At 38.2% G+C, this 14767-nt stretch overlaps 1 protein-coding gene across 21 annotated transcripts in view; it reads left to right on the top strand.

Moving 5' to 3' along the window:
* The window catches only part of si:ch211-80h18.1 (uncharacterized protein LOC555593 homolog), a 29967-nt gene extending 15260 nt beyond the window's left edge, over positions 1-14707 (top strand). For 10 of the 21 annotated variants that reach the window (XM_047384720.1, XM_047384721.1, XM_047384727.1 and 7 more), the window contains 17 exons: positions 587-622; positions 1802-1852; positions 1935-1970; positions 2085-2147; positions 2293-2391; positions 2490-2543; positions 2680-2706; positions 4317-4355; positions 7193-7264; positions 9782-9823; positions 9905-9910; positions 10001-10063; positions 10169-10234; positions 10324-10359; positions 10492-10527; positions 11771-11835; positions 14069-14707. In XM_047384720.1, the coding sequence (XP_047240676.1) occupies positions 587-622; positions 1802-1852; positions 1935-1970; positions 2085-2147; positions 2293-2391; positions 2490-2543; positions 2680-2706; positions 4317-4355; positions 7193-7264; positions 9782-9823; positions 9905-9910; positions 10001-10063; positions 10169-10234; positions 10324-10359; positions 10492-10527; positions 11771-11835; positions 14069-14197 (920 nt within the window). In that variant the 3' untranslated portion in view covers positions 14198-14707. The remainder of the gene's footprint in view (positions 1-586; positions 623-1801; positions 1853-1934; positions 1971-2084; positions 2148-2292; positions 2392-2489; positions 2544-2679; positions 2707-4316; positions 4356-7192; positions 7265-9781; positions 9824-9904; positions 9911-10000; positions 10064-10168; positions 10235-10323; positions 10360-10491; positions 10528-11770; positions 11836-14068) is intronic. The other 11 variants (XM_047384723.1, XM_047384722.1, XM_047384725.1 and 8 more) reach the window with 11 other exon arrangements.
* The last annotated feature ends 60 nt before the right edge of the window (positions 14708-14767 follow it).

Below are 14767 nucleotides of genomic sequence, written 5' to 3' on the forward strand. Positions count from 1 at the left end.
CCTGGTGACGTTATTGTGGGATTGGAAAGATAATGTACTGTCAAGGATGACAACCAGACTTTTAACTTGGGAGGAGGTTGAGACAGTGGAATAATCAATAGAAAAAAAGCTACCGGCTTTGGATAAGGTGGATTTGGTGCCAATGAGGAGAACCCCAACTTTGCTACCGTATAATTGAAGGAAGTTTAGGGTAATTATCAATCAAATTTACTTAGTTCCTTAAACCTGAAGAGGCAACAATTTAACCAAAACTCTAATTAAAACTCAGATAAAGGAGGACTGAACTATGTACATGTAGTAATTTGTTTGAGCTTAAATAACCATAGTTAAGAGACAAAACTGGATCTTGAAACCAAAATGAGCACAAATAGGATCAGAAAAAAAATATTAGTCCAAAAAATGCAGATCGAGAGTTTCTATAAACTATTAATTATGCAAAAAAGAGATCAAATCTATAGTATGCTCCGGTTTTGCAGTATATCTCTTTATAATAAGGTACCATAAAGAGGTTTAAACTCTGAAACCACTTAATAATTAACTTTCACTTTAACTTCTTACAGTTATTTTTATTTTTGTGCTTCATCAGGAATCATCGATCCATCCAGTCATGACTACCTTATGGGTAAGTTGGTCTGATCCAAATGTTTTAGTTCACCTTGCTTGAAGATTGACATACTTTAGTCAAAATTAGATATAAAGATATTGCCTTGTTTTATATCTAGACTCCATACTTTGCTACACTGTCAGCATTAACATAGATACTCCCTGAGACAAAGAAGGGCAAGCATCAAGTATGACATCTAAAAGAAAAATGGTCCAATCAGGAAATAAAGTGGTGCATTACACATCATCAACAGATAGCTTTATTATTCTAGGTCAATGGTGTCTTCATCTATAGAATGATGGTCTGTGAAGGTCACCAAACAGAGAAGATGCTTTGTAAACACATTAGACAGCAGAAGAAGCTAATGGGGTTCACAATGTGGGTTTACACGATAGCCAGGAGTAGCATCATGCAGTTGGTCATCTTGTGGGGTGTACAGATATCTCACTGACCTGATGTCTGAATGTGATGCAAATGCATCTACACATTATGTCCTCCCACAACATGATGCACCCACATATGCCACCACTTATATTTTAGGCAAGTTGAAAGATTACATGGTATCAGCATCACACCTTCAAGATGCCAGATTTACCACAGATAGGTCCCACTGTGATGAAACTTACATAAAAACTGTGCAAATGTCACCGCAATGACCCAACAATACAGTTACCTCCCATGCTACATAATGCAGGCACTCTGTCTGTGCTGATGAATTCATTCAATTCAGGGAACAATTAAGACTTGGACATTTTTTTCTGATTATTTCAGCTAATAATTGTACAACCAGTTGTAAAGGGCATTAAACTCTTAGTCCAAGATGATTTGACAATCATTAAATTAATTAGAGAAAAAAAACAGTGACACAATGACAAGTGTTGATAATATACAAAACAGTCCACATCAGAAATATGCATATGTCATGGATCCTAAGGAGCTTTATAACTTTATATTCAATCACTCATGAAAATCTGTTAAAGTACAAGTTTGGCTTCCTAAACTACAATGATGAAGGGTTGGAGGTGACCTAGATGTTGTGAAGTTCCGTCTCACTCACCAACAAAGCGCCCAGTGTTTAAGGCAGTTAGTCTGTGGATGTGTGATATGTTGCCCATAACCAAATAGTGTTTTCTAAATAGTAAATTTTCCTTCACACACACTTTATTGCAAGAATGTTAATTGTTATTGTGTTTTCAGGTGGTGGTTTGGTGGATCCTTTCAGTACAGATGGTCATGTTAACATTCAAGGTCTGATCTCAGATTTCCCCCTGATGAAGCAGATGATTGAACTCTGAAACTAGACCCTGAAACTTGTCTTTTATTCTGATAGCTCACTTGACCCCACCAACTCACCATGACTTCTCAGGTACAGCATCTACCAATCTTCAGTTTCTTCTGTTTTTAGTCAGGGTATCATTTGAGCAGGTAAAGAACTTATCAGGTTTCATTATTAGGCAGGTAATCAATGTTTATGCTTTAGTGATTGGTACCGGTGTGACAGTACCTCCACCTGGTGGACAGAGCATCCTGGGCTCACCTGCAGGTACTGAAATCTCCTCCACGTGTGTCAGAAGAACATTTTTAGCCAGTTCAGCCTTGATTTTATTTCAGAGTAAAATAAATATTTATTTAATGAGTCATTACATTCTTCTTCATGTCTCCTGGTGAACATTTCTTCAATCACTCAGCAGGAAGCATTAACCAATCAGGAGCAGACGGCACCTGGCTGATTTCTGGATCTGACCAATCACTGGCCAGGCCTTACTCAGATACCTCCCATTCTGCAGGTAGGATGAGGAAAAGATGTTGGCTGTGAAAATCCAGTAGCTAAGCACAGGTCTTACTTAAAGCAGAATAAGAGCCTGTTTTTGCTCATCATGTCCAGTTTCTTCAACATATTTATTAGACAATGGCATTGGAGCTCACCAAGAGCAGACAGGTAAGCTGTACATGTTCACATCTGTGGGTTCATTAAAGCTTCTGCTTTCTTGGCACATTAAGTTTTTGAACACAAACTCCTCACTTTGAGTGAGTCATGTCTTTTGCTTATCTGACTTGTATGTTTGCCCCCTCAGATGGAGCAGAATCACCTGACAATAATGGTAAAATAAATAACATCCTAGATCTGAATGAATGAAATATTCTGATTGAATACTTTGTTCTGTACAAAGTTGAATGTGCTGACAACAAAATCACACAAAAATCATGAATGGAAATCAAATTTATTAACCAATGGAGGCCTGGATTTGGAGTCACACACAAAATTAAAGTGTAAAAACACACTACAGGCTGATCCAACTTTGATGTAATGTCCTTAAAACAAGTCAAAATGAGGCTCAGTATTGTGTGTGACCTCCATGTTCCTCTATGACCTCCCTACAACGCCTGGAGATGCTCCTGATGAGACGGTGGATGGTCTCCTGAGGGATCTCCTCCCAGACCTGGACTAAAGTATCCACCAACTCCTGGACAGTCTGTGGTGCAACGTAACGTTGGTGGATGGAGACATGATGTCCCAGATGTGCTCAATCGGATTCAGGTTTGGGGAACGGGCGGGCCAGTCCATAGCTTCAATGTCTTCATCTTGCAGGAACTGCTGACACACTCCAGCCACATGAGGTCTAGCATTGTCCTGCATTAGGAGGAACTCAGGACCAACCACACCAGCATATGGTCTCACAAGGGGTCTGAGGATCTCATATTGGTACCTAATGTCAGTCAGGCTACCTCTGGTGAGCTCATGGAGAAAGAAATGCCACCCCACACCATTACTGACCCACTGCCAAACCAGTCATGCTGAAGGATGTTGCAGGCAGCAGATCGCTCTCCATGGTGTCTCCAGACTCTGTCACGTCTGTCACATGTGCTCAGTGTGAACCTGCTTTCATCTGTGAAGACCACAGGCCACCAGTGGCGAATTTGCCAATCCTGGTGTTCTCTGGCAAATGCCAAGCGTCCTGCACGGTGTTGGGCTGTGAGCACAATCCCCATTTGTGGACGTCGGGCCCTCATACCATCCTCATGGAGTCGGTTTCTAACCGTTTGTGCAGACACATGCACATTTGTGGCCTGCTGGAGGTCATTTTGCAGGGCTCTGACAGTGCTCCTCCTGTTCATCCTTGCACAAAGGTGGAGGTAGCGGTCCTGCTGCTGGGTTGTTGCCCTCCTACGGCCTCCTCCACGTCTCCTGGTGTACCGGCCTGTCTCCTGGTAGAGCCTCCAGGCTCTGGACACTACGCTGACAGACACAGCAAACCTTCTTGCCACAGCTCACATTGATGTGCCATCCTGGATGAGCTGCACTACCTGAGCCACTTGTGTGGGTTGTAGAGTCCGTCTCATGCTACCACGAGTGTGAAAGCACCACCAACATTCAAAAATGACCAAAACATCAGCCAGAAAGCATCGGTACTGAGAAGTGGTCTGTGGTCCCCACCTGCAGAACTACTCCTTTATTGAGTGTCTTGCTAATCACCAAAGATTTCCCCCTGTTGTCTTTTCCATTTGAACAACAAGATGTGAAATTGATTGTCAATCAGTGTTGCTTCCTAAGTGGACAGTTTGATTTCACAGAAGTTTGATTTACTTGGAGTTATATTGTGTTGTTTAAGTGGTCCCTTTATTTTTTTCAGCAGTGTAAATACACTTATGTTTATTGAATATACAGACACGCAGAAAATAGATCTGATTTTTTTTTTTTTTTTTTTTTCAGGAAACGGTAGACAAACCGTCCTGACAGACATGAATAGAGGTAAATTATTAACTTTTTATTTCACTTTATTTTAATGAACAGGCAAAACTCTCCTAAAACATGAAACATTTACAGAAATTTGTGATACACTAATGTAGATATATGGGAGCACAAATATTTGGGTCATGGTACTTAAATACAGTAAATATGTACATTTGAAGAATAATATTTGCTTGACTCTGGATGAAAAATAGAAACGGCCTCACTTTATTAATAAAATAAAAATAAGTTAGTCATTAAAATACATTAAAGCTTAGAATTATTCATATTCAGTAATCTTTTCATTTTATCAATTTGTTCCTTCTGACTAGAAGTAATAAGATTCTGCAGCAGCTGAGCCAGAGTCCTGACCTGAATCTGTGGAAGGAACTAAAGATTAGGGTGATGACAAAGAGGCCTTCCAACCTCAAAACAAAAGATAAATATTTAGAATATCACTAGAAACAGACAAAATCTGGCCAGTTATTAGAAGAAGGGTTTGATTGCTGTAATGTCAATAACCTTTTGTCAATTATTTTTTGACATGGCCTTTTTTATTAAAATGTAAATAAAAACTGATCCTTAAACTGGGCCTCTTATATCGTCTTATCTTTTTGACAGATGCCTGTTTTGTTTCTTATCAGAAATGAACTTCTTGTCATTTAAAATCTAAATCTGTGTTATGAGGGATTTTTTTATCTTACTTGTATAATTTCTCTTTATCGTTTATTTCTAAGCAGACATACTTATGTAAATCTCTAAAATCAGCTTTATGAAGGTGTGCTAAATTTTCTCTTTGGCAGCCTTATTGTACCAGGCCTAGTTTTTAAGAGGGATATTTATTTTCATGTTTCTCTTACCTGTAAATAGTCAGTTTTTGCACAAATATATGACACTAGCTGTACAGTTCTTACTTTAAAAATGTGTATATTTTAGGATCTACATCTGATATTTATACATTTATAGTTGTATTTTTTGTATAACTGTACTATTTTTAATTAGATTTAAGACTAAAAATTTTTAGTCTGAGTGTGCTTTAATTCCTGTCACTTTCCTGCTGATACACTAAAATCCCTGCTGAGGGACAATTAAAGGATTATTCCATTCTAAATCAATTAGACAAAAAAGTCTCATGTTTTGTCTATAGATAACAGACATCTTAGCAAATTGAAGCTTTAGGCAGTGATTCACATTCTTTAAACAGATCTATAAAATTTTTGCATCAACTAAGGTGATATCTAAAGTGCTATGTGGAAACATGCAATACACCATTTGATCAACTAGAGGATGGTGCAATATTCGGATCCAATGTATCTTTCCTGCTGGATTTTTTTTTTTTTTTGCAGTTTTTCTTTAAAGAAATGATTTTTGATATACTGTTGATCTGTATTTAGGACATGCTGCTTTTTATTTGTTATCTGTGTTTATCATTTGTTGTACGTATACTGTGTTTTTTGTAAAGTGATCAGTGATTTTAGTTGAAAGTGAATGTATGGACTGGTAGGCTACAAATGCATTGCCTATTAGGTTTAATAAGGTTCTCTGAATCAGAACCACAAACTTAATAAGCTGGGAAAAAAAGCCTGGCTCACTGAAAGCTAAATATCAAGAAATAAGGAGGGTTTGAAACCTGTTAGCCTGCAAGCTTCAACTACCTTTCTTTGATTTGGTCACTCCAGACTCAGACTGATGCACACTGTGTAAACTGCATCAGTCTAACAGGCAGAAAGTTGAATTTAAACAAAAGAATTCAGATACCTGCATACCACTAATAAATGGAGCCTGTGAAGATGCAGAGATTGCACCTTGTTCATCGTTCCTCCAGATATTGTCACTATCTTTCCTTTTCCAGCAAGAATTAACATGGAAAGCAAAATATAAGGGAAAAATACACGAGGAGCCTCTGCAAAGAGGATCAGGCAGCGGACGAAGGTGGAGACCTCGACTACTCAATCTCTGGATGTTGGCTTGAGGGACGACTGTCACCTCGCTGGGGTGGGGAGGAGCCTGAGCTTGTGTGGGAGGTTGAGAGATATCCGCTAGAAATAGTCGGGCTTACCTCCGCGCATAGCGTGGGTTCTGGATTTCATCTCTTTGAGAGAGGTTGGACTCGCTCTCTTCTACTCTGGAGTGGCCCATGGGGAGAAGATCAACAGACGGATCGGTGCGGCTGCTGCAGTAATGGGAGCGCTGTGCAGGTCCGTTGTGGTGAAGAGAGAGCTGAGCCGAAATGTGAAGCTCTCAATTTACCTTTGGTCTATGTTCCTACTCTCACCTATGGCCATGACTTTTGGGTCATGACCGAAAGAACAAGATCCTGGATACAAGGAGCTGAAATGAGCTTCCTCTGCAGGGTGGCCGGGCACTCCCTTTAAAAATAGGGTGAGGAGCTCGGAGTAGAGCCGCTGCTCCTCCACATCAAGAGGAGCCCCTGGTTGCCTCCCTTGGGAGGTGTTCCAGTTGTTCCAGGCACGTCCCACCGGGAGGAGGCCCGGGGGACGACCCAGGACATGCTGGAGGGAACATGTCCCTCGGCTGGCCTGGGAACACTTTGCCCCCCCCCCCCCCCCCCCCCCCCCCCCCCCTGGGTGTCTCTATTGAGTCTGCTGGCCCTGCTACTCGATCGTCTTCTGAAGCAGAAGACGACGAGTAAAAGGAAATAAAAAGGTTTTTTGTAAATATGTATACATGTAGTGTTTTTACAAACAACAGAGTTATTGAAAAGCTGCATGGTATCTAATCAAAGCAGAATGTTAGGATCAAACCCTTAATACTGATAAACACCTGGTATTTATTGCACTTGGTTTAAATGTGTTCAATTTTCTTTTTGAGTTTTAACCCTGTTTCTTACTCTGCAGCAATGACGGAAAGAATGGTTTCCCTCAGCGATGTTCACACTCACAGCCTGCAAATGCCAACTGACATCACAGGTACACCTGCTGGATTACTAGTTTGAAACCACTGTTTGTTAAAGCCAACTAAACAGGATGGATCTCTGTGGTCTTCTGGAAATGTTGGTCTACTGACACAGGCTGTGAAATGATGCCATCAGCAGGCAATCAGCTGGGAAGGTATAACAAAAATGTTCAGCAATTAAATCTTCTAGCCTGGTCAAAAATGCATGTCAGGAGTTCACACTAATGAATAAATGCAGCCTGGATCGGTTCTTGTCGCATAAAAACTTTATATTACAAATAATTTCTTCACTTTGTGCAGAATATTAATCAGTGAGCAGAACGAATGTCAACTTTCTTCACTTGTAATTATTGATAGTTGTATTCGGTCAGATTAGAGCTTTGCTGACATTGACCCTTGCAGTGACATATTTTTTTAATCAGTTGTGTCCTGTGTAGGATTTATGATTCCTTCTCCTAGGATCATTCTTTAAGTAATTTAGAAATAAATCTGACAAATGCATGAAATTCTGAAGGGCTTTAAAAAAGTTTAGTCTCATCATTTAACTACAGAATAATAAATGATCCAAACAGACTTATAAATCAAACCACCCTTTTAATTTTAGAATAACATAATTTATTCATTTATTTCCTTTTATTTAACCAGGTTTGTCCCATTAATATCTCAGATCTCTTTTGGAAGGGAGATTTGGCTAAGATAGCAGCATTTAGTTTAATTACAATGATCACAAACCAGAGAAATTAAAATTAAATATAAACAGAAACACATGCTGACAGAAATAAGTTGCTTTTACGAACACTCCTTTTTTGTTAATATGCTGGAAATTATTTCTCTGAAGTTCATCACAGAAGATCAGATGTGTAAAAAAGATTACCCAATTCCAGTTAATACAATTAACTTGTATTTATCTTTAATAGATTTTAAATCCATAAACACACTGGTAAAATGTCACAATAAATTATGTGATGACATTTTATTGTTCATTCTGATCATTTTAGTGTTATTTTTAGCATGACCAAAACACGTTGAGTCTTTTTGGCATTAAAGCCAATGGCAGGTTAAAGCAGGTTGGGAGCCAGTGCATTAGGGTTACTATGCGCAGTTCTTTGAGGTAGACCTGCATAAAGTTGTTACTTTATTGCTACGACTCCCAGTCCTTCCTAAAGACAGCAGGATACTGAGGATCATTGCCCTGCTGCAGAATAATTTGGACCAATCCAGTCCCTCCCTGATTGTAATGACTATCTGTTTGCATATCTAAATAATGAGGACACAAACAATCCAAACCAAATCTAAATGCACCAAACTTAATTCCTAAAAGTCATTTTCAGCCATCTGCACATGCGTAGTTTCATACACAAAAGGCAACACATAATTTTGGTAAACCCAACACAGGGGTTTAGGCTAATTTATTAACAATGCAACTCAAAGTTGTGTTTCATATTTACAGTGTATGTAAATATCTGGTTTTAGCTCTAATTTCGTTGTATATTATATTATGAAGATTTTACATTACCTCCATTTCCATCAATTATGGTTGTGATCCCCATCTGGGCAGCCTGGTTTTCTTCAATATATGATAGATCACGTGGCCCCTGATCACAGCAAAATATCCATAAGTGGCCTCCTGCAGATATTTTATTTATTGGAGTCATATAATGAGATTTAAATTTAATGAAAATTATTGGTTAACATGATCTCCCCAAGGCAAATTTGAATTGACTTATGGTCGGCACTCAATGTATTTCAATTCAGCTTTTATTTTTATTTTTGGAGGAAAAACTCCCTTTTTAACAGAAAGAAACCTCCAGCAGAACCAGGCTCAGTGTGAGCGGCCATCTGCCACGACCGATTCATTTGTTTCCCAAAATGTAAACGGAAAGAACAAAACTACAATGTATGAAAAGATGACATGAAATAAAGACAAGGTAGCCTGGATCAATGACTACCTGAGAAATAGTTTGCGAGGGTTGTGAGTCTAACCATGTAGTCAGCAGCACAGGAGCACCACAGGGGACTGTACTCTCACCTTTCCTCTTCACTCTGTACACCTCAGACTTCCATTACAAGTCAGACTACTGTCATCTGCAGGGATTTTTCAGAAGACTGCAGTGGTAAGAGAGTTCAGAGTACAGAGAACTGGTGGACCACTTTGTGGCGTGAAGTGGGAGCAATCAATTCTAGAATAGAATAGAAATGGGACTGTTCTGGAGCCTCTAAATATTAAAGTAGGGTACTCCATAAAGTGAAAACATAATGGAGAACCCTGAGCATCCTCTAAAGAACAGGGTGAGTCAGCAACACTGAATCTTCAGTCAGAGGTTTCTTCAGATGCGTAGCAACACAGACCACCACAGGAGATCCTTCCTGACCACAGCTATAATCTTTTATTCTGACTTTTTGAAGAACGTTTGATATTATGAGCTACATGAAGAACTTATTTAACCTTTTTAAGGTGACGAAACTATTAATAAATAGAACGGAGTTGAAAGATATTTAAAGTTTATCATTAATAATGATTATGTCTATAGGTGGAACAGAATCTGCAACTGGTCTTCATGGTGGCCTCACAAGTAAGATTCACCAATAAACAAGTAAAACAGATACATTCTAAACTCTGATAAAACTGACTTCTATGTTCTGATCTGATCCAGATGCAGGTATCGGTTGTGATGTCACAGGTACAACATAATTAAACTCAGTTCATGAGTTTGTGATTTTTCACTTCCTGTTGAATGATTTTGTTACAGAGCTGTCTCCCATCACTCTGAGCATAGAGTCTGCAGCCGCCATCACCAACACGCTGAGCCCAGGTACACCTGTCTGTTAACACACCTGTCTGTCTGTGCAGCTGCTGGACTGCTGAATATCCAGCACCTGTCTGTCTCTCGTACTGCTGCATTTGTTCCCTTTTCCAGTTTCAGGAGTTTATTCCAACACAGATCAGGTTACTGCGACAGCTGACTCCACAGGTACAGACACAGGTAAGGCTCAGCATTTCAGAATCCCTCCTGTAGTATCTAAAAGCCAGTTCAGGGGTCAAACATGTCAGTAAACCACCATTCTGTTTTAGTTACAGCACATCCAACAGGGACTCCACTTAACTCCAGTAAGTTGTATGTATTTTTGAAGAAAGAGAGGAGCTTTGTGCCTTTTTCCAGCATATTTATGTGGATTTCTTTGTTTTGGTGAACATATAACACATGCATAATTCAAAGTGTATGTGTGCATTTGTTTACAGGTCATCCAGCAGAGAAAAATCACACGCAAATGGCTGGTAAGTTTTATATTAAAGACGCACCAATCAGAATTTTCTAGTCAATTTCTAATCCCTGGTTTTTTGTAAAGGTTTGACATACAGACAGGTTTTAGCCCATGTCGATTTCTTTGTTACCCTTAACACAGATTTATCCCAACAGGCAAAAAAAATTACTGTTGCCCCAAACAGCTGAAAAAAAGTTTATGTATTGCTGTTATATATGGCGGTGTTTTAAGCTAGTTCTATTTGAAATAGTCATGTCGAATAATAATTTTATTTAGTGAATTGTGACGATTTAAAGGCCAATATGTGTACTTAATTCGATAGTTTTATCAAAAATAATGACGTGACAATCTTGTTGAAAGCTCAAAAGGATAAAACACAGGAACTTTACAGTAATACATTCAGCCTTCCTGTTACCTGCTGAAACTTTTGTTCGTCCTCTCTCTCTCAGGCTCAATGAACTTCAGTTTGACATGTCATTGATAATTAAATTTTATTTTAAATTGCTTCTTTTATCTCTGTGCCTCCTCTGATGCTAAAAATAGTTGACTTTGAATCTTATTCACTCAGTACTAATGCACCATGCTACCGGCAACACTCTTCGGAGTGGACACTAACTTGTCCACAAAAGACAACAGTCAGGCCAGTAAAACTAAAAAAATCGTCCAATTCCGGTCATCAGCCAGTTTCTTGGTGCATCTCTGTTTATTCTGACAAGGTCTGTTCTAAATCTGAGACCAGGATAATCCATGACTAGTTCAAAACAACACTAAGACCTTTATAAAAAGTTGCATCTTTTTAACAAGGAATTTGCCAATTCAAATTAAACCAGAAATAAAAACCAGTTAAAACAAAGCATGTTTATAAACAATTTTTTAAACATCTACATTTACAAAACAGCGCATGAATTAAGTCTGAAACTGCCTCAAGACCTGTTTTTAGCTAATCCCATGCTTCTCTGAAAGTCAGATATAGTTAGATTTGAAACAGGCAAACAAATCAATAAACCAGTTTATAAACTGCATCCAAAACTACCCTAAAATCATTGCAGGGACCATCCACTCACTAGTTCCAGCTCAGGATCGGGGGTGTAAGAATCAAAGTGCAAAAAGGTTGACAAGTAAAGATTCTCCTCGGTTCTAAGGTCTGGTTTGGATTCTTAGCTTCTGATGACAGAATGAAAAGCTGAGAAGCTTGTTTTTCTGTTGGTATTTGACTTTAGATCAGTTGCTGAAAGCTTGTTTGTTCTCTTTTCTTGGTTGGGCTTGTCCTCTGCAGGTTCAGTCACTGAACAGTACAACCCATCTGGTCAGGGTCCTGAAGGTCAGTAACAGCTCACTCAGAACGTCTGCTCACTCATTTAATCTGGACCTGTCGTCTTTGGGTTCTAATCTTCTCTTTCACAACGCTTTACAAAAATATTCACACCCCCCTGAGCCTTTTCACTTTTGGCCACCACAATCAGAAACTGGATTGCACTTCATTGAGATTTTATTTATTTATTGATTTATATATATTTATATATTTTATTTATTTATTTATTTATTTTTTTTTTGCAAATACAATTCTGAAAAGTGTGGCATAGATTTGATGAATCAATACTTTGTAGATTCACCTTTTGCTCAAACTGCTGCTGCAATTCTTTTGTAGTATGTCTCTTAGCTTTGTATATCTAGAGACAGATTGCTCAGATTTGCCCATTCTTCTTTACAAAGTAGCACATACTCAGTCACGTTGAATGGAGAGCATCTGCGAACAGAAATGTTCAAGTCTTGCTACAAATTTTGAGATTGAATGGACTTTGACTAGACCAGGGGTCTCTTTGGATTGTAAAGGGTCATCCTTTACAATCCAAAGAGCCATATTGCCCTCAGTCCAGCTAAATAAAACTCATCAAATCCATGCCACTCATCTAGAGCTGCAAATGTTAAATGACCTTTTGAAAAATAACTGATAAACTATAAGATCTACTATAAGATATCTGTTGTCATTTCAAAGAACCACCATTTTATTTCTATTTTTAGGTTTTGAAATTAAAGAAAAACATAAAACGTTTGCAAAAATAGGAATAGATACATTTTCTGCAATGGGATTTTGATAGTTGTGGAAAAGTATGTTGACAATGCAAACAATTTTCAACCTATTGACAAGAAAAATAAAACCAAAAAACATTAATGGTACTTTTAGTGTCATTCTGTTGTGAAAATTCAATGCAATTATTCCATGAAAAAATGCTGTTATTATAACTATCCAAAAACATTAGTTGGTTCTTTTTATCATTTTTAGCCAAAGTTATTAGGAGCTATTGTGGAAGGTCCAAAGAGCCACTGAACCCGTTCCATTGTTCCTATGGTGGTGTGTTTACCTGCTAAAAGGTAAAGAGGCCTCCTTCCAGGATTGCCCTGTATTTGGCTCCATCCCTGTGCCTGCAGAAGAAAAGCATCCCCAAAGCTTGATGCTGCCACCACCATGATTCACCATGGGGAGGTTGTGTTCAGGGTCATGTTTTTCATCGCACAAAGCATTTTGCATGAAGACCAAAAAGTTCCATTTTGGTTTGATCTGTCCATCTCTCTAATACATTGCTTGTGCCAAACAGAGCTTCTAAGGGCTTTCTTTCATCAGTTATGTTCTTACCACTCTTTCATAAAGGCCAATGAAGTGTACAACCAATAGTTCTCCTATTAACTGATTCTCCCACCTGAGATGTGGATCTCTACAGATCCTCCAGGATTACCAACAAACGCTTGGCTCTTCTCTGGTTATTGTTCTCCGTGTTAGTTTAGGTTGACAGCCACACTCTTTCCATTTTCAGATATTAAATCACACACAGGTGAACTCTGATTCCTCTAAATAAAATCCAGTCCAACCTTTAAAACTCACCTAATAAGTAATTAGAGTAAAATGGAATACAAAAGCACACCACACTTTTCTATTTGTAAAAATTTAGAAAGCTATGTAACATTTTCTTTCCACTTGACAATTATGCACTCCTTGTTAGTCTATTAAGCAAAATCACAACAAAATACAGTGAAACTTAGTTTTTAATGATCCAATATGTTAAAAAACATCAAGGTTACTAATGTCTTTCTGATTATTCTTTTAAATGGTTTTCCAGAAATCCTAATGTGTTATCATTCCATGTAATTTCACATAATGTTCTTTGTATTATTCTAACAAATTTCTCACAACAGGTCATCAAAATCCAGTCGTACATTTTGCTTTTTAAGAATAATCTTCAGTCACTCCTAAAATCAAAAGGAACTCCAGAACATGTCACTGTTTCACGTAGACCTCTTTTTAAAACTATTTTAAAAGTGTAATTATTGACAACAGTGGAGAAATATTAATAGGTTCCAACAATTTTATTGTATAACCTAGTAATCTGCAACTAATTTCTTATGTTTGTAGTCATTTATTTGGTCAATAATCACAAGCATATATCAACATCATCACTTTAGATGTTTGAACAGTTAGTTTTAGTCTCATCGATACTTGATAAGGTTTATTCTTGTATAAGATTTTGTTGTAGGCTTAAACTGTATTTGTGTCTCAGGTGCTGAAAATGTGGAACTGGAGGATACCTGCTGACTTCCACATTAAGCCCCGCGTCCGATTCATTCGTTTTCAAATTCAGTGTACCGACCAATCAGCATGGACCAGGAATTCTGACTCCACCCTCTAGCTGTAGACCCCACCTCCTACCTAATGAGAAATGTTCCCTTTTGTTGTTTAAATATTTAAAAAAAAAAATGTTTATGGACGTTTGTTTTGTTTTAGACCTTCTTTTGGGTCGGCTCCTTTATCTACCACTGGTGCATGATCCGGCTAGAAGTCAAGACAGAGAATTAAGGTGTATTGGATCGACAAATGTGTGAAAGTGTAAAAAGGATCACTTCCCAGGCTGAAAGGCAACATACTGATAATTAACTCATTTAGGCCTATCATGTTGCTTGGCATCAAAATACGTCTGGTTTGTACGAAGTTTGTCTTCCCACCTTTGCCAAGTGAATACATCTTTTTAGCTCAAGCTGGTGTGCAAATGAAGACCCACTAAAAGGGAAATGAAAAATTAGAAAATAATTCAGGTGAATCTTGACCATCTGGTTCTGTTTTAATGGCATCATACAGGATATGATTGTAAATTGTGGTTTTGAACTTCAACAATAAAATTTTGTCTATTTTGAACATCCAATTGTTGCCTGTTGTCTAAGATGTTTCCTAGTTTTTCATGTGCATCTTATGTCTGATTACA

This window comes from Girardinichthys multiradiatus, chromosome 13, assembly GCF_021462225.1.
Source record: "Girardinichthys multiradiatus isolate DD_20200921_A chromosome 13, DD_fGirMul_XY1, whole genome shotgun sequence".
Taxonomy (NCBI): Eukaryota; Metazoa; Chordata; class Actinopteri; order Cyprinodontiformes; family Goodeidae; genus Girardinichthys; species Girardinichthys multiradiatus.